General features: G+C 40.4%; 2 protein-coding genes across 2 annotated transcripts in view; one reads left to right on the forward strand and one right to left on the reverse strand.

Annotated features, from left to right (window-relative positions):
• Positions 1–335: 335 nt before the first annotated feature.
• On the reverse strand, positions 336–18,542 carry TDP2 (tyrosyl-DNA phosphodiesterase 2). Its single transcript, XM_010365256.2, has 7 exons — positions 18,059–18,542; positions 17,887–17,972; positions 9,499–9,672; positions 8,749–8,840; positions 5,033–5,151; positions 3,281–3,451; positions 336–1,430 (listed from the first exon to the last, which is right to left on the reverse strand). Exons 1-7 carry the CDS (start codon positions 18,299–18,301, stop codon positions 1,149–1,151), a joined length of 1,167 nt encoding a protein of 388 aa, XP_010363558.1. The 5' UTR covers positions 18,302–18,542; the 3' UTR covers positions 336–1,148.
• Positions 18,364–20,265, forward strand: part of ACOT13 (acyl-CoA thioesterase 13) — a 33,107-nt gene continuing 31,205 nt past the window's right edge. Inside the window, exon 1 of the mRNA XM_010365270.2 lies at positions 18,364–18,695. Within this exon, the coding sequence (XP_010363572.1) occupies positions 18,615–18,695 (81 nt within the window). The 5' untranslated portion in view covers positions 18,364–18,614. The remainder of the gene's footprint in view (positions 18,696–20,265) is intronic.

The following is a 20,265-nucleotide window of genomic DNA, read 5'->3' on the forward strand; positions in this document are numbered from 1 at the left end:
AATGATTAAAATTATGATTAACATTTAAACTCTTTCATTGTCACTACAAAGGGAATATTATATACAATATATAATATATAAATGTCTTTTTTTAGGTGTTTAAGTTTTGGCACTCCTGATATAAATAAGGTTCTGTTACTTCTAATCATTCTCACTGGCTTTCTTTTTTCATACAAAGGATGCAGATATATTCTTGGTAATTCTTGGTGGAGTGAGAAGCAAATGGAAATCTGTTTTCTTCTACACAAAGAGAAAGAAGCAACAGTAGAGCCAGAAGCAGGATGCAGATAAAAAATTTAATCTCATCATGGACACAAAAGCATACTAAAATAAACTATAAACAAATAAAATTCTTTATTTAAATTTCTCTTGTGGGGAAAATATTTTTCTTTAAAGCACACTTACAAGTAATTTGCATTTAATTCCTGTAAAACATTTCCATTTTACAATTAGCAAAACTAAAAGGCTATGTCTCTTTAAGCATTTATTTTCATTAGAAAAATGTCCCATGGTGCTATCAAACTGATTTTAACCATCATCGAGCCTAACTTTGCCTCTGTTGACAACATGACTACAAACATGAATCAAAACGGAGTTAAGGAATTTTAAGCCATAAGGTTTCAATTGTAGCTTACCAATTATGTAGTTAGCTGACAAAAATCAAGTCTGATGTAGAACAGCTGTCATCTATTTAACTGCAGCTAATCATGGCATTTTCATTTAAGATTATCTGAACTTATGAAATAAAGGATCCAGTCCCAATAACTCATTAATCTCTTACGTTTTCTTTTGAAGACTTATTTTAAATATTAACTATTTTGGTGCCTGAATGGAAAAACATAAACATTAGCTCAGAGACAACGTGGTTCCTGTTTGGAATCCAGCTGGCAGCTATAAGCACCGTTAAAAACTCTGACAGGCTTTGTGCCCTTTTTATTAAATGGCCTCACATCCTGAACACAGGAATGTGTTCATTTACATAAACATTAATCTTTAATGTTGAATTCTGAAAACACAACCACAAATCATAGTTGGTTTTTCTGTGACAATGATCTAGTACATTATTTCCTCCATATCAAACCTACCTTTCCAGAAGGTGGAAACTGTATTTGCAAAAATCAGGACAAAACTCACATTTGAAAAGCATTTTACAATATTATATCTAAATTGCACAGAAGACCCCAGTGATCGCTAGGAAATCTACCACAGTCGAGTTTTTCCAATCCAAGAAGGTCCAAACTTCGGGGAATAATGTGTCCCTCTTCTGCCGCTGCTCTGAAAAATACTCGATCAAAACGAAGCTTACAAGCAGCAGTTATTCCAAGATTAGAGTTCATCTGTGTATCCCATGTATACTGGCAATGTTTAGGTTTGCCCAAAAACTCCCAGACATCCACAATGTTGTTGGGTAAACCACCACATTTGGTAACCTGAAAAGAAAAAGAATACTCTCTAAGATATACATAGCCTTTTCCCAACTTAAAAAAAAAAAAAGAAAAAAAAAGGCCTTTTTGCTATCACCGTGCAAGAAATTATTAATGCACAAATGCAAAATATCAAGACACATTATAAAAAGTATTATGCTGCATAGCAGTATGTAATATAAAAATAGCAAGACAGCCAGAGAGGTTGGAATTTGCCCCTTTTCTTCTGCCATAAATAAGTTAACTTTGGATTTCAGATAAAATTTAGAAGGCTGAACATACATGGCCTGTTACTGCTGTTATGTTTTTAAAAACTGAACTCAAGTGAAAAGAAGGCAGAACTGCCACTCTACTTCAGTCTACAACTTTAGAAGTATAGCATTTATATGATCCAAAAATTTCAACTGCCTTCAGTTTTATTTGAAGTTTATTAATAATATTAATTGTTTGCTCATTCACACTCCAGGATTAAAAAAAAAATTGTTTGTGGTAAAATATACACAATATAAGATTTATCATTTTAACAAATTTTTTTTTTTTGAGATGGAGTCTCACTCTGTCGCCCAGGAAGGAGTGCAGTGGTGCAATCTCTGTTCACTGCAACTTCCACCTCCCAGGTTCAAGCAATTCTAGTGCCTCAGCCTCCTGCACAGCTGGGATAACAGGCATGTGCCACAATGCCCGGCTAATTTCTGTATTTTTAGTAGAGATGAGGCTTCACCGTGTTGGTCAGGAGGGTCTCAAACTCCTGGCCTCAAGTATCTGCCCACCTCGGCCTCCTGAAGTGCTGGGATTATGGGCGTGAGCCACTGTGCCCAGCCATTTTAACAATTTTTAAGTGTACAGTGATGTAGCATTAAGTACATTCACGTAGTTGTGCAAACCATGACCATCAACCATCTCCAGAACCTTTTAATCTTCCCCAACTGAAACTCTGTACCCATTAAACACCAATTCACCATTCCCTAATATCCCCAGTCCCTGGCAAACACCATTCTACTTTCGATCTCTATGAATTTGACCAGTTTAGGAAATTCATAAGAGGAATCATATAGTATCTTTTCCTTTTTGGACTGGCTTCATTCACTCAGCATAATGTCTTTAAGATTCGCCCATATTGTAGCATGTGTCAAAGTTTCTTCATCTTAAGGGTAATAATATTCCACTGTATGCATACAGCACATTTTGTTTATTCATCTGTCAGTGATACTTGGGCTGCTTCCACCTTTTAGCTACTGTGAATAACATGGCTGTGAACATCCATGGGTAGACAAAACATATTCAAATCCCTGCTTTCACTTCTTTTGGGTATTTATACCTAGAAGTGTAATTGATGCATCACACAGTAATTCTATGTTTAATTTTTTAAGGCAAGGAGAAAGAGACTTTGTTTCAGACCTGGAGATCTGGGCATGGTGGTAGCAGGAAAAGTGGGTAAAAAAGGCTAATAAAAGACAAAAAAGAAAAAAGAAAAGGAAAACTCAGAAAAAAGAGAGTTAGAAACAATTATCATGGTCAAATCTTTCCATTGTTCTCATATTGCAACTAGGAATACTGCAAAGAAACAACCTTTTCTAAACTCTTCTAAAATCATTTTCTCTACCTTTCTTTCTAATCCCATATATATAGTTTAGTGTTGTCTATTTCTCATGCACATTTTTATTTCCTCCAAAAGAAGCCCCTTCTTCCCCTAGGCATACAGCATAGGTTAAACAAATACTTGCTGAATTGCAAGGTCACTTAAGACATTTTGAGTGACTACAGGTCCTAGTTTTAACTGCTTTGGTCAAAGGAACCTAAATTAGTCTCCATAGCAATAAGCTGTCCTCAAACATCACACTGACTTTGTCACTCACCTCTTGATCCCTTAGATTTGTATCTCCTGCAAATATAACTGTAGCTGACTCTGGAGCCTCTTGCATTTTCTTTAAAACGATTTTTAACTGATTCATTCGTTCCGCAGCATGCCCTCTGGTGCTCTCCAAATGGGATGTCATAAGGCAAAGCTCATTTCCTGACACATTCACCTGCAACAGGACAAACAGTCATTAAAATTGTCCACTGACTATTAATACTGAACTTTAATAACAAAATCAGCAGATTGTTCTGTCAAATGGTATAGATCTACTAAACTGAAACTGTATAATCAGCACTGCGTCTATCCCTCCAGATCAAAAGAAGTATTAAAGCGCTAACCCTGTCCCCAAAGAAGACTGTTTAGCAAGCACGACCTACCCCCAGATGTCACCTCCACTGTGAACCTTTCCCCAGTGTCCCCAGGCCATCAGTGGCTCCCTCCTCAATACACCTAAGGCATGCTGAACAGACTGTTTTAAAGCCCCCTAGGCTAAATTAAAAGGACAATTATTTCCCTCCTACAAAGCCGTAAATCATTTGCAAAGCACAGAGGATTCTTATTTATTGCTGTATTTTTAAGGGCCTGGCATACAGGTATTCCAAAAAAGTCAGTTAACTGAATGAATGAGAATCATTTACCATTTGCAATTAAGACACCAGCAATGTACAATCTATCATTATATGAAGTGCTTGCAGAATCAAGTCTAATTCTTTCATATTGGTCATTCATGCTCTTCTATAATCAGGAGCCTACCTACTTCTCAACCTGTCACATTTCCCTCTCCATGGCCCCTACGCTCAACTGAATAGAATGCTCATTCATACTCATACATGTACACCTCTTGCAACTTGCAAAAGTTTGCTCATGGTGGTTTCTCTACTTGGACTCTTTTTAATGTCTATGTCTTACATATTTTTCAGGGTTCATTTCAAATATCAACTCCTCTATAAAACTCTCACTAAACAATCTGGTTAAAAGTCATCTCCTTTCTCTAAACTTCCACACATCATTTATACCTCTCCTGTGGCACTTATGCCTTTCTTATGTTTTAGTTACTATATATATATATACACTCTCCCTTACTAATCTATATACTATATCAGAGCAAGATCTATTCTTCATTTTTGTAAGTCTCATAGAGTACAATATAGTAGCATGTATAGAGTAAAAACATTAGGAAGCAAATGTGGAATGTTAGCAAACTCAAATATTCTTAAGAAAACAATAGACTGAGAATTAGGCCGGGTGCGGTGGCTCAAGCCTGTAATCCCAGCACTTCGGGAGGCCGAGACAGGCGGATCATGAGGGCAGGAGATCGACACCATCCTGGCTAACACGGGGAAACCCCATCTCTACTAAAAAATACAAAAAACTAGCCGGGCGAGGTGGTGGGCGCCTGTAGTCCCAGCTACTCGGGAGGCTGAGGTAGAAGAATGGCATAAACCCGGGAGGCGGAGCTTGCAGTGAGCTGAGATCTGGCTACTGCACTCTAGCCTGGGCGACAGAGCGAGACTCCGTCTCAAAAAAAAAAAAAAAAAAAGAAAAGAAAACAATAGACTGAGAATTCTATCTGCATTTAAAATTTATGTAAAAACTTAATTTTAGAAAGTGTTAAAGAGTTTCTAAAAGAATCTACATGTGTGAAGCAAATTTTTCTCAAAAGGCAATGGTTTTAAAAATAACAACACAAAACTATGAAAAAATCTATTTTTTTTTTTTATAAAACACTCAATTTTTAAAAATTACTCACATGCACACATAAAAGGTTTCTCATCATTTTGGTACTTGGAAAAGGAATAATCTCTTGGCTTTTTAATTTCACTCTTGATTTCTTCAACATTATAGCTGTGAAATATCCTTCTTCATGACCTACAAATATTTGTGGAAAAGAATTCAGGCTGAGAAGGTCAAAGTTATTTTCAGTTTACCACAAGTTTGCCTACTGAAGAATTTTATAGCAAACAGGTAACAGATATTTACATGGATCTAAATCTTTAAACTATTATTTCAAAAGAGTTCATCACGGCCAAACAAGTCTACCTCCCTCCCTCCCAAATTTTAACTAGAAGCTTAGAAGAAATAAAATAAATAAATAAAAAAAGACCAGGCACAGTGGCTCATGTCTGTAATCCCAGCACTTTAGGAGGCCAAGGTGGGCGGATCACCTGAGGTCAGGAGTTCGAGACCAGCCTGACCAACATGGAGAAACCCCATCTCTACTAAAAATACAAAATTAACTGGGTATGGTGGCACATGCCTGTAATCCCAGCTACTTAGGAGGCTGAGGCAGGAGAATCACTTGAACCCGGGAGGTGGAGGTTGCGGTGAGCTGAGATCATGCCATTGCACTCCAGCCTAGGCAACAAGAGCGAAATTCCGTCTCAAAATAAATAAATAAATAAATAAAAATGAAAAAAAAATGTAAACAAGTGTCAAAAAATAATGCTGCCAATATCAGATGAGAAAATTTGAGAAATTTCTGAAAGACACAGAGTAGATAAGATGAACTGTGGCCAACTGATATCCATTTAGTACTTCTCACACTAGAAGTTCCAGAAAAATTACAGTAAATGAAAAAAAATCTAGAAAGATATAAACCTGCAAGAACAGAAAATAGGAGTAGAGGCCACGAATGAAAGCTTCCAATAGTTTTTCAGAAAACAGACGGAGAAATGGTAACTGGTTTATCAAAACAGAAGGAAACCACTTGAGTGACTGTAGCAGAGAACCATAGACAGGAAGCAAGCAGATTTGTTCCACCAAAATCTGGAAACAGTGCTTGAACATAAAGGTACCACAAAAGGTAAGGTGCTGAGGTAAGAAGAGGAGGGCCAGTTCAAGGTCTGGATACGGGGTTAAACAACTCCCAGGTTTCCTCAACTCCTTAGAGCTAAGTGACCGTCCCTCTATTAACAGGAGACTAGGGTTTTACAGATAACTAAATTTTAGAGGCTCCAGAGTCACCAACCACAGGGAGGGGCATGCGTGTTAGTCCTGGGCTGATAGAGGAATGGGTTGAACACTGATTAAGTGTGCCGACTCAGCTCCTTTCCCCTGACCTGCTTCCAGAAGGCAGGCAAAACAAGCACACCACCCCAGCCCCAACACCCAGAAGGCAGAAAGCTAAATCATTCTTTTTGGAGAAACAAAATGGCCTCAGATTAAAGGCCTGTATATACCAACACACTGACAATTGTGGGTCTCCCTCAAATGAGTAAGTAGTTTGCTCCACAATCAATCCCTCACCCCTCTCCAGTGAGGTAAACTACTTAGTCTTGTAATCAACATTTTAGTGTTTGGTGTTTAAATGTGAACCAAAAGCCAAGGATCCCTACATATTTAAGGAAGAGGTCTAACATGACATGCTAGGATACTGACATGACATAGCATAATTGAAACAAACAAAAAGAAGGAAATAAAAACAATGCATGGAAAGAGATTAAAACCTAAAACAAACAAAAAACTAACAAAAAAGATACTGTATCCATAAACCAAGAAAAGTATGCCATAAAAAAGATATTCAGTGAATAGGAGGCCTAGGAAATTAAAATAATGCTATCTAAAAGTCAAGATAGTTGCCAAGAAAGTAGAACAGACAGTCAATAGAGATAGGAGAATAAGAGAGTTAAGAAAATTCAAGGATCAACCCAGAAGGTCCACCGTTTAACAGAGGGAGTTCAGAAAAAGGGGAGGAGTAAAAAACTATAAGGGAGGAAAGAAGAGACAAGGAGAAAAGGAAAGAGAAATAATGAAAAGAATGAAAGGAGAGGCAAGGGGAACGGTGGGAGGAAGGGAGAGAGGGAGAAAAGGATTTTCAACAACTAAGGTTTTTCCACATATTAAAATTCCACAGATTAAAAGTTCTCACCAAGCATTCAGTACAATAAATGTTAAAAAGACCCAAAGAACATGAGGGTTAAAAAGAAGACCCTCAAAGCTTCCAGAGAGTAGGGAAAAAGAAAAGAATAAGAATTAGAATGACATCAGCCTTATCACCCATTATCAATAATGGAAACTAGAAGACATTGAAGAATGCCTTCAGAATTCTGAAGGAAAATACCTGTTTACCCAGATACCTATCTTCAACCAAACTATCAAGAACCACAAAGCTACAACACAGACATTTTCAAATTGGCTGGGATTCAAAAACTTCACTGTCCATGCACTGTTTCTTAGAAATTAGAGAGGGTGCTCCAATAAAATGAGGAAGTAAACTAAGAAGGAAGCATGAGAATCAAAAATCCTAAAAGAATCCCCAAGAGAATACAAAAACGTTCCATTGGGAGACACACACAGACTGAGAGAGAACCCTCTCCTTAGAAATTCTCGATTAAGGAGTCAACTGAAATTAAAAATCACATACTATATAAAAATGAAAGTCAAAGAAAACACTATACAGTTGACACTTGAACAACACAGGTTTGAACTTTAAGGGTCGACTTATACAGGTATTTTTTCAATAAATACGGTTGGTCCTCTGTATCTCTGGGTTCTGCATCCACAACCTAATGTGGGTTGAAAACGCGGTCTTTTTTTTTTTTTTTGAGACGGAGTCTCGCTCTGTCGCCCAGGCTGGAGTGCAGTGGCACGATCTCGGCTCACTGCAAGCTCCGCCTCCCAGGTTCATGCCATTCTCCCGCCTCAGCCTCCGAGTAGCTGGGACTACAGACGCCCGCCACCTCGCCTGGCTAGTTTTTTGTATTTTTTTAGTAGAGACGGGGTTTCACCGTGTTAGCCAGGATGGTCTCGATCTCCTGACCTCGTGATCTGCCCGCCTCGGCCTCCCAAAGTGCTGGGATTACAGGCTTGAGCCACCGAGCCGGGCCGAAAACACAGTCTTCTCAGAACGTGAAACCTGCAGATATGGAGTGCTCACATATAGATGGGTTCTGCAGAGCAGACTGAGGAACCTGAGTATGTGTGAATTTTGGTATCCACCAAGGAATCTTAGAACCAATCCCCTGAGAATACCAAGGAAAGACTGTATATGAAAATCACGAGATGTGGCCAAAGCAGTATTTTAAATATATTTAGCAAAAACAAAATAGATTGAAAATTTAAAAACTAAATTACTCAGGGCAAAAAACGTATAAAAAGAACAACAAAATAAATAAGGAATTATAAAATAAAGACTTTTTGAAAAAGCATAACCACAATGTGATTATTTCACTTAAAACTTTTAACAACTAAATTTCAACAAAAAGGCATTCAGTTTCTCAAATTTTAGCATTTATATTTTCCTGAAAAATCATCCATTTCCTTTTCACTTATTAACCTTTTCACACTCATTAAGTTGTATAAAATATTGTCCTATAATTATTGTAGTATCCTGGGTCTTGCTTATTTTTCTCAAACTTATTTATTTGTGCTTTTTCTTCTCCATGTCCCAATAGACCAACTTTGATTTATCCATCTCACTGATCTGTTTTTCAAAGAAAAGACAAGTTGAATAACAAAAATTGTTACCTGTAATCATCTCATAATCACTTGCTCTCTTCTTTAGGTAGCTATAATATGGGGGAATAACTTCCTGTAGAAATATCACATCTGGGCTGTACCTAATGAAAAAACATCAATTTATGACAAATACCAAGTATACCATTTCATTTTCAGCTACCTAAATGAAGGAAATTCCACAACATACCAAAAACAAAAAACCCTCTTGCGCACCTAATATTGAGTGTTTATGCTGATCTTTGATAACTATAAAATGAGAAAGATGTGTGCTATTTAAGTAGTACTATAACAAACATATCAAAAAGAACTAGAAAAACTGACAATAGAAACCACCATACTGAGAGACTTCAATGGTCCTACACACTAAGAGATGCTTTCAACATTTCTTTCAATCCTCTTGAAGCAGTTATTATCCACAATGAAGAAAGCTGACCTCCAGAGAACTTAAGTGATTTGCCCAAGGTCACAGAGCCAGTATGGCACACAAATAGATCTTTTTGGTAGTTTTAATTTCACGTAGTTATTATAAACAAAGTTTAAGAAGAAAACAGTACTAAAAGGCTTCTAACAAAAATTAGTGTTCCCACTTTGCTGCAGCCTGTAATCCTGCTCTCAGAGGCAATCATCTCAATTATTTCAGATGTTTCCTCTCAGAGCTGGACATTGAACTTAGGTTTAATTCGAAAGCCCACAACCTTGAACTATTACTTTGAATATACATAAGACACATTACTATTAAACAGAAGTGATAATACTTACAACGCTAAGTAGGAACACACCCCTCGAGCCCTCTCTGACAGATTGTTTAGATCTAATCCATCAATATTCCAGGTAATGAAGCAGAACATGCTGTCATTTTCTTGCTGAGTATCTTCAGATGGGCTGATTTTAGAAGTGGTGGAATCAGTTGTTTCTTCATTGGTTAGGTCAACACTGGCAAGATCAGAATAAAACACAGCTTTGCAAATAATCTATACACTGATTTGGAATTATTTTGTATTTGTAGCCTTCATTTTACAGACAAATTTTTAAAAAGCCCTAAAAGTTTGACACTGTCTTTACAGGGTTAACAAAAATTGCATGCCAGGTTCTAGATACAAATATAATTAAGCATTAATCACGCTGCACTTTGGCCCACTTCTTTGTAACGGAAAGTCATCCCATAGCCCTATATACTGGCCACTTGCATCCCCATTGCTCCTGTGGGTAGGATCTCTGACATTAGAATCATAAGGCTTTTGTTTAAGAATTGCTTAAGAAGTTTTTCAGACGCTGAATTCCAGCAGAAAGCTGACACCAACCAGTTTGAAGACATCCCAGAGGAACTGAATCTGCATGAGAATGCAGTTTTTTCATCTCCAGATCCCATGACTTCATCATTGCACTCTGACCAATCAACAATCCTCACACCTTGGTCCACTCAACACCCTTTCAAGTCTCAAGCTCCAGACTTCTCAAGGAGAATCTGAAGTTTCCTCCAGTCTCCTGGTTTGGCGGCCTTACAATTAAATTTTTTTTTCTGCTGCAACCCTTGGTGCCTCAGGGTATTGACTTGCAAGCTGTACCCCAACTACCTAGGGCACATGTCCACAAGGTAGTCAGGACCTCTTGAGGGTGTGTCACTGGCGCGTCCTTAACCTTGGCAAAATAAACCTTCTAAATTGATTTAGACCTGTCTCAGATACTTTTGAGTTCATAGATAGATTCTTATTGCACTGTCCAAATGTTTGCTCACTTAGGTAGTTACAGACAACTTAATATCCTTCAATGACATGTGTCACTAAAATAACTGTATAAACTATAATCCCAAATTAGACTCAGAAATGTAGGATTTCTAAATCTTTTTGGAATCTTTTAAAATCATATATTAAATAAGATCTCATTGTGGCAGATAAATAGGAACTGCAAATTCTTTGCTACTCCCCTCTTTGAGTGATGAAGCCTAATGCCCCTCCCCTTTGAATCCAGACCTTAGTGGTTTGCTTACCACAGGGAAAGAATATTCTGGGACTTTTGAGGTTTGGCCTTAAGATAATCTGCCACTTCCATTCAAGGCTTTTGGAACACTTCCTCCAGGAACCCTGGAACTGCCATGTAAAAAGTTCAACCACCCTGAGACTGCCATGCTGGAAAGGACATATGTATGTGCTCCAGTCCACAGTCCTGACTCCACCATCTGCTCCCCTAACCAATGCCCCAGACATATGAGTGGAGGGACAAACATTATTAAAAGATGACTCCTAAGCATGTATAAACTATTCATGAATTTAAAAAATAGGTGTTTGAATTTATAATTTTAATGCCAACATTTTAACTTTTCTCCTATACACGATTCACCCAGATTCCTCAAATGTTACATTATTAAAAGGTGACTCCTAAGCATGTATAAACTATTCATGAATTTTAAAAATAGGTGTTTGAATTTGTAATTTTAATGCCAACATTTTAACTTTTCTCCTACACACGATTCACCCAGATGCCCTCAAATGTTAACATTTTACTTACTTAACATTTACTTGCTTTGTTCGTTTTACTCTGAACCATTTGTTTAAATATTTTTGTATTATTTCCTAAACACAAAGACATGCTTATATATACAGTAATGCATCACATTTGGAGAAGTGTGTCATTAGGTGATTTCATCATGATGCAAACATCATAGAGAGAATTTACACAAACCTAGATGGTACAGCCTCCTACACACCCGGGCTATACGGTCTAGCCTATTGCTCCTAGCCTACAAACCTGTACGGCATGCTACTATACTGGATACTGTAGGCAACTGTAACACAATGGCAAAGGTATAGCAAAAATACAGTCATGATTTTATGGGATGATCTTCATTTATGCAGTTTGTTGTCAACTGAGATGTGGTTATGTGGCGCATAATGGTATACTCTAGTATGATCATCAAGTCAGAAGATTATCATTGATACAAGTTTTTCTTTTTCTTATTGCCTCCTGTGGCTAGATTTAATATTATCTAAAGACCTAGTTCAATCTTGCCAATTGTGCTACTAGTGTCCTAATCCAGGATCACGTTACATTTAGATGGCATGTCTCTTTTAATTTTCTTTAATCCAGAACAGTTTTTCAGTCTTTGTCTCTCATGACTGACATTTTTGAAGAGTACAGGCCATTTATCTTACAGAATGTCCTTCAGTTTGGGCTTATGTTTTCCTATTATTTGGTTCAGATTACGCATTTTTTGGCAGGAATGTCACAGAAGTGATAGTATGTCCTCCTCAATGCATCATTATCAAGCATCTGATACGGAGCTGTCCCATTCCTGGTGATGTTAGCTTTGATCACTTGGTTAAAGTGTTGTTAACCAGATTTCTCTACTACAAAGTCATGATTTTCCCCATCATAGTATTTCGTGGGAAAGTACTTTCTGATTAAGTAAATATGCTGTTGTTCACTGAACTTTCCTACTAGTTTTAGTATCTGTTGATGATACCTGCCTGAAATAATTATCAATATGGCAGTTTCCAAATGAAGATTTTTTTCTAATTCCTCATGCCTTCTATATTTAATAGTTGGAGTTCTACTGTAAGGAAAAATGTTCCCTTCTCTCTTGGGCAACTGTATTTATATCAGTATGGGTTCTTTTTGTATGGATTGTAATCTATTCCTACCAAGCATCCTGTTGCTTGGATTACATCAGATTTGATGGGGAATGAGGGTAGGGAGCTTTTAAGCTAGGTCTTGTGCCCTTCTGGCACATCCCCAACATTTTCTGGGCACCTCCTACTTTCTAACACCACAGATATCATAGGCTCATCTTGTACTTTTTTTGCCCCTGCTCAGTCATTTCTTTTTAACTTTTTTTTATTTTTATATTAAACCTCTTCCATTCTATGAAATCAGTCATTTCTAAAAAGCCCTTGTTCCTTTCAGTGAAGAATGGTATTTAGAGGCCATGATCTGGGTGCTAGATGAACTTAATGCCAATTTTGAAGCATAAAATATTTTGAATTGTCTTCCTTTTACATAAAAATAACCTTCAAGAGCATAAAAAAAAAAAGTGTAAAACTTTCTTTTGTGAATTTCATCCCACCCAAAAGTTCTCTTATTCAACAATGAGCTAATATTAAGGCTTTTTTCAACGCCTTACTGTGGGGGAAAGAGAGATCAGACTGTTATTGTGTCTATGTAGAAAGAGGAAGACATAAGAAACTCCATTTGGATCTGTACTAAGAAAAATTCTTCTGCCTTGAGATGCTGTTAATCTGTAACCCTAGCCCCAACCCTGTGCTCACAGAAACATGTGCTGTGTTGACTCAAGGTTTAATGGATTTAGGGCTGCGCAGGATGTGCTTTGTTAAATATGTGTGTGCAGGCAGTATGCTTCGTAAAAGTCATTGCCATTCTCCAGACTTGAGTACCCAGGGACACAATGTGCTGCAGAAGGCCACAGGGACCTCTGCCTAAGAAAGCCTGGGTGTTGTCCAAGGTTTCTCCCCACTGAGACAGCCTGAGATATGGCCTTATGGGAAGGGAAAGACTCGACAGTCTCCCAGCCTGACACCCGTAAAGGGTCTGTGCTGAGGAGGATTAGTGCCAAGAGGAAGGCCTCTCTGCAGTTGAGAAAAGAGAAAGGCATCTGTCTCCTGCTCGTCCCTGGGAATGGAACGTCTCGGTGTAAAACCCGGTCATACATTCTATTTACTTGGATAGGAGAAAACTGCCTTATGGCTGGAGGTGAGACATGCTGGCGGCAATACTGCTCTTTATTGCACTGAGATGTTTGTGTAAAGTCAAACAAACCTGGCCTATGTGCACATCCAGGCACAGCACCTTTCCTGAAACTTATTTTATGACACAGAGTCCTTTGCTCACATGTTTTCCTGCTGACCCTCTCCCTATCATTACCCTACAGTCCTGCCACATCTCCCTCTCCGAGGTGGTAGAGACAGTGATCAACAAATACTAAGGGAACTCAGAGACCAGTGCCAGTGCGGGTCCTCCGTATGCTGAGCGCCTGTCCCCTAGGCCCACTTTTCTTCCTCTATACTTTGTCTCTGTGTCTTACTTCTTTTCTCAGTCTCTCGTCCCATCTGATGAGAAATACCCACAGGTATGGAGGGGCAGGCCCCCCTTCATCTTACCACCATAGAGAAAAAGCCAAGTGATTTCATGCCTGATCAAAGATGTTGTTTCCTTTTTATGGAAAGCATTAAAACCAGAAAGGAAAAATTATTAGCTCTTTATTTCTGTCAAATCTTCTGTTTCATAACTGAATTTAAAAATACATATACTGTCAAAGACAAAGGTGTTTGTTAATCACATTAGGCCCCCTACCTATCCGGCACACACACCTTTTTTTCCAAGTTTAAAGATGTCCAACTATAACTCAATCTACTTCATAAAACTGTAAACACAACCCCTACTTTCCTCAATGGGTGGACTGTCATGGGTGATGTATGGGGAGAGCATGAAGGTGTCATTAACCATAGTTTATACTTACTGAGTTCTATATGCCAGGCACAATTCCAAGTGTTTTACACCTATTAGCTCACTTAATCCTTACCACAACCCCATGAGGAAGGGGTCGCACAGATAAAGAAACTGAGGCAGAGAGAGGTTACACAGTTACTAAACAGCACAGGTAGACTTAGAACCTTATTACTATCCCCACTGCACAAAGAAATTGAGGCAGAGAGAGGTTAGACAGTTACTAAACAGCACAGGTGGACTTAGAACCTTTGCATTTTGGCTCCAGAGTCCATGCTCTTATTCACTATGCCATCCTTTCCTCCTCTAGTTTCATTGCAATCCAATTCCATATTGATACAATTTGGATGTTTGTCCCCTCCAAATCTCATATTGAGATATAATCCATAATGTTGGAAGTGGGGTCCAGTGGGAGGTGTTTGGGTCATGGGGGCAGATCCCTCATAAATGTCTTGGTGCTATCCTCACATTAGTGAGTTCTTGCAAGATCTGGTTGTTCAAAAGTATGTGGCACCACACCACCCCCTTGCTCCTGCACTCACCATGTGATACCTGGGCTCCCCCTTCCCTTCTGCCATGATTGAAATCTTCCTGAGGCCCAGCAAAGCCTGGGGCCTTGCTTCCAGTAGAGCCTGCAGAACTGTTAGCCAATTAAATCTCTTTTCTTTATAAATTACCCAGTCTCAACGCAAGAACCTAACACAATTATCTCTGCAATTTATGCAACACCCACAATATTTAATGTTTAATGCAGCAAGAAAAACCAGGCAACTGTATTTAAAATTTCCATTTGGGAAAATGAAAAGGGAAATAAACTCTAAAACATTGCTGTACAGAAATACTAAGGGAACAGAAAGGGACTGGCAAACGTTAAGGGCATGATTTTTTGACTTCATTCCTAAGCAGATGAGGAAGCGCTTTTGTCAGTATATCTGGTGTCTCAGGTTTTATGTGTTAGGCCAGGTGCTCTTCAACTTTAAATCACTAGGAGATCTTGTCAAAATACAAATTCTGATTCAGTAGGTCTGGGTGAGACCTAAGATTCTGCATGTCTAACAAATTCGCAAGTAGTAGTGGCATGCTGCTGGTCCAGAGTCCACACTCTGAGTAACAAGGCTCTGGGACATGGGCTGTCAATGCTGGCTCTGCATTAGAATTACTTGCACAGCTTAAAAAAAAAAAAAAAAAAAAAAAAAAAAAATACAATGAGGAATACACAGGCCCTACTCAAGACTAATTAAATTAGAATCTGTTGGTTTTTTTTATTTCCCCAGATAATTCCAATATGCAGCTAAGATTCAGCATAGCTGTTTTAAGAGGATTTCCCTGGTATCTCATCAGAGACACTAAAGATAGATTCTAATGTAGGGGCTAAATCACTTTAGGTTCAATTTCAATTTTTGTTGATATCCCAGGAATTCACTCCAGAATTGAGATTCCTGCCCCAATCATTTAAGACAGCCAATGCCCTTGCTCAGTAGGGTTGAGTTTCTCTGGTCATAAAATCTTCCAATCAATTTTTTTTCTTTTCCTTTCATTTTTGCTAAAGCCAACATCAAAAATCTAATCACCGCACGCTCTGTGAATGCACAGGCCTTAGAAACACCCCGAAGTTTGCCCCTTCCCCATTTTTCTCTCTTCAGCAAACTAAACTTTAAAACTTCACTCTCATTCATACTTGACCTGAGTTCTGAGAGACAAGAGACCACAGCCTAATCAACACCTTTGCTTGTTTTTGCCAATTTACCATTCCGGGGTAAGAGAATCCTAATAGCCATGACACTATTGCTTAGCTTGATCCGCATCTTTTCTGAGGGCCTATTCCAGGAAATCCACTTACTTTGTTACTATTTATTGGTTACCATACAGACTATTGCAACCAACAGACATTCATTCAGGTTGGTTTGACCAAAACAGGTGAATTTATAAGGAAACAACACGTCACAGAGCCTGGTACAGAAATACAGCCATGTTTAAGGAAGGGCAGTTAAGGGCTTTCTCTCAATCCTACACTTCAACTTCCCTCTGCTTCCTTCTCTCGCTGCAGACATCTGTTCTCAGCTTCTCTGTACCCAAAAAAAGATATGTATGAATCCTCACAGGTGCTAAGTTAACACGTTACAGTTCCAGCTCCATAGGAAGACTCAGACTTGACTCTCTTGGTCCTAATTCTGAAACCAAGGAGAGGATCTGACTGGCCAGTTTGAGCTAGGTGAACACCTCCTAGACCAACTTGCTCTGCTTAGTAAAACGGAAGCCAGAGACAAATCACTGTGGGTGAGCAGACAATTCCCCAACAAGAGGCAAGACAGAGAAAGGAACCTAATGAAAATATCTTATCACATCTGTAAGCCAATGCAGCTGAAAAGACCAAAGGGAAAATACAGTCTCCACTATGAAATCAATTTTACAGGTTGTACATATAACTGGGACAATTTTATACCTTCAGTAAATATTTACTGGGAGCTTATGATGTGTCAAATGTTGTCAGACTTTGGGAAATTAACAATGTATAAAACAGATACTCCTTACTAGACATGCAGTCTAGTAGGAGACATAAAACAATGAACAGCACTTACAATATGGACTAAGTTATTATAACAGGGGTCATGCAGGATGCTATAAGAGTACCTAAAAGGGGAACCTTACCTAGACTTGGGACATCAGGAAAAGTTTCCTGGAGATAAATCGTGTCTCAGCTTGGGCCTTTAAGATAAATACTAGCAAGGAAGGAAAAAGAAAAAAAATCCAAGTAGAGGTAATAAAGATCTTTACGAAGATTCAAAGACAGGAGAAAATGACCCATTGGAAAAAAGTAAAAGTTTGATATGCCTGGAACCTGGAAAGACAGGTTCCAAGTTATGGAGCCAAATAGTAGAGGGCCTTGTAAGGTATCTACACTTTTCAAGAGTAGCAGTGCAGGAACTGGAGAGGGGCACTGAAATAACAGGAGTGGGTGTGCATTAAAAAAAATAACAACAACAGGCCGGGCGCGGTGGCTCAAGCCTGTAATCCCAGCACTTTGAGAGGCCGAGACGGGCGGATGACGAGGTCAGGAGATCGAGACCATCCTGGCTAACACGGTGAAACCCCGTCTCTACTAAAAAAAATAGAAAAAACTAGCCAGGCGAGGTGGCGGGCGCCTGTGGTCCCAGCTACTCGGAAGACTGAGGCAAGAGAATGGCGTAAACCCGGGAGGCGGAGCTTGCAGTGAGCTGAGATCCAGCCACTGCACTTCAGCCTGGGCGACAGAGCGAGACTCCTTCTCAAGAAAAAAAAAAAAAAACCTATTATTCTGGCTGGCCAGCCTATGGCCTAGAATAAATCAACAATTCAGGAAGCAAGGAGACTTCCAAGCTGCCATTCTTGGACGGAATTTTTGCCTTCATTCGTTTCAAACTTCTCGCTTACTTACTTCCTATCATTTGAGTTAAACATTACATTTCCATTTTTTCCTCCCTGGACTCCAAATCACGTCCGAAGTGACAGTATGGGGGAGTGTAAGATCCGCTGCTGGGGCGCATCTACGCGCAGCAGCAGCAACGCAAGCCCTGCTCCTCTGGCTACGCAGCTTGGAGATCTGCCTCAGCATCTTACGCCCAGCTCCACTGCAGGTTCCAGGACGCGCAGCGCAACCTGGTATCAAACTGCCTCCGTCCGTACTGGCTCCCAGCTCCCCTCATCACTTACTAGGTCTTGGGCTCAGAGATGGTTTCAGGGCGGCGTTCCAAGGCGCTCTCTTCCACCGGAGGCTCGAAGTAGGAGTTCAGAGCCCTCTGAAAAACAAAGGCACCAAGGATGAGGTTTGTGCGCTCCACCGACCTAGGTAACGGAGCGGGACGCGAGGACAGCAAAAGCGTACTTCCATCTCCCAGTCGTTCTCGGCCAGGAAGCACTGAGCCACAGCGGCATCGCAGCTCGCGACCGAGGCAAACTCCACACACAGAAGTCGCCGCTTCTTCACCTCTGGCTCGCCCTCTTCCTCCGCCGCCCCCAGGCAACTCCCCAGCTCCATCTTCTTGCCGCCTCCGCACCGCCCCTTTAAGCGGAACAAGAGGCCAACGGTCGGCTCTGCGCAGGCGCTTGCGCCATGGCGCTCCCGCATCAACCGCCCGGCAGGGAAACTCGCTCCGCTCTCCGAGAATAATAGGTGCAGCTGCGCCGCAGACGAGCCGCCGAGGTGGTGGGGACGAAGCGCGCGTGCGCGCGTGGTCACAAGCGTGCGGGAAACGTCAGTGAGCAAATCGCGGACCACCGTGGCCGCCAGCTGGCCTGATGCCCGGCCTCTTGCACTCCTAGGGACGGAGAAGGGTGCAGGTTCTTAGTCCTCTGTGTCCTTCTTTCACGAACTTCTGGATTTTCCAGCTCTTCCAAAGTTCGTTCTTGCGCAGAGCCCAAAGGCCGGAAAACCGTCCACGATGAACAGCGTGACTCTGAATCTGCGGGAGGTGATAAAGGCCATGACCAAGAGTCGCGGTTTTGATAGCGTTTTGGGAAAGGTATGGGAGGCGAAGCCTTGGCTTCTAATGAAGGGAAAGAAAGCACCGTGCTTGGTGCTGTTGTGAGCTTTGAATAATTATCTCTTGTTAGGTTCTGTTCTAGTAGCCTGTAAATTTACCTTAGTGATAATGATTACTACTTTAATGGAGCTCCTAAATATGCTGGATCGAACCCGTAAGTTCCCTATCTAAACATAGATAGGTATGGTTATGAGTCGTGGAGACAGAATTCCTCAGTTGTAAGGCTGGGAGGGACTTTGGAGTTTGATCCTTCAACCAACAAGCGTCTGCATTGACCCAGAGAAGAATAAGAGAAACGTCTGCATTTAAGGCACATTACAGTCTAATTCTCTAGACTCTGGAGGATTAGAAGATAAATAATTGCAATAAGGTACGAAAGCCAAGTGCTTGGTAGAGTGGTGGACGAAGGGAGAAGTTGTTCCTCTGTAGTGGTTTGGGAAATTTCTCAAAGGCATGCAACTCCTGAAGAAATAAGTTAGCCCTTGGAGTAAAACGGAGTGCTTTTCTGAGACCAGCACTCACAAAGCCCGAAGGTGTTTGTTTTCATTTTTGTTTTTTTTAAGAAGAGGTTTCACTCTTGTTGCCTAGGCTGTAGTGCAATGGCGCGATCTCGGCTCACTGCAACCTCCAACTCCCCGGTTCAAGCGATTTTGCTGCCTCACTCAGCCTCTTGAGTGGCTGGGATTACAGGCATGTGCCACCATGCCCAGCTAATACTGTATTTTTAGTAGAGACAGGGTTTATTCATGTTGATCTGGCTGGTCTCGAACTCCTGACCTCAGGTTATCCACCCGCGTCTGTCTCCCAAAGTGCTGGATTACTGGTGTGAGCCACCACGCCTGGCCTTGAAGGTGTGTTGTTGTTGTTGTTTTGAGACGGAGTCTTGCTCTGTCGCCCAGGCGGGAGTGCAGTGGCACGATCTCTGCTCACTGCAACCTCCACCTCCCAGATTCAAGTGATTATCATGCCTCAGTCTCCCAAGTAACTGGGATTACAGACATGCGCCACCACGCCTGGCTAATTCTGTATTTTTATTAGAGACAGGGTTTCATCATGTTGGTCAGGCTGGTCTCAAAACTGCTGACCTCAGGTGATCCACCTGCCTTGGCCTCCCAGAGTGCTGCTGGGATTACAGGCGTGAGCCACTATGCCCGGCTAAAAGCAGGGATTTATTGAAAATGAAAGGACACGCCTGTGTTTAGGGTGTGGAGCACCAGCCCGAGGGCCCTGATACACCATGGAAGTCTCCTGTTAGCCACTTGGTACTCATCTCATGTAAATGAAGTGGTGTCCCACAATTGGCTGTGAAAAGCAACCAATCAGAGGCTAAAGTGAAGTTACAAAGTTCCACTTATATGCAAACAAAGACTTGCTATGCTATCAGACTCTGAAGTGAAGTTAGATAGTTACACTCCTATGGAAGATCTGATTGGTTGCAGAAAGCATAATTTTTTTTATATAAGGGCTAACTTCTTAGCATAATTTTGCTTTTTGCAACCAATCAAGGTACTTTCAGTTTCCCATCTGCCACACAGAAAAGGTGGGGGTT

Source organism: Rhinopithecus roxellana, chromosome 4 (genome assembly GCF_007565055.1).
Source record: "Rhinopithecus roxellana isolate Shanxi Qingling chromosome 4, ASM756505v1, whole genome shotgun sequence".
In the NCBI taxonomy this organism is placed as follows: Eukaryota; Metazoa; Chordata; class Mammalia; order Primates; family Cercopithecidae; genus Rhinopithecus; species Rhinopithecus roxellana.

Bases quoted from the DNA above. Each gene is read 5' to 3' on its own strand.
- TDP2 (XM_010365256.2), bottom strand. From the start codon at position 18,301: ATGCGGGAGCGCCATGGCGCAAGCGCCTGCGCAGAGCCGACCGTTGGC. The intron at 17,973-18,058 runs GTACGCTTTTGC...TTTGTTTTTCAG, and splicing joins AGAACGACTGGGAGATGGAA to AGGGCTCTGAACTCCTACTT. The intron at 8,841-9,498 runs GTAAGTATTATC...TTTTTTCATTAG, and splicing joins GTGTGTTCCTACTTAGCGTT to GTACAGCCCAGATGTGATAT.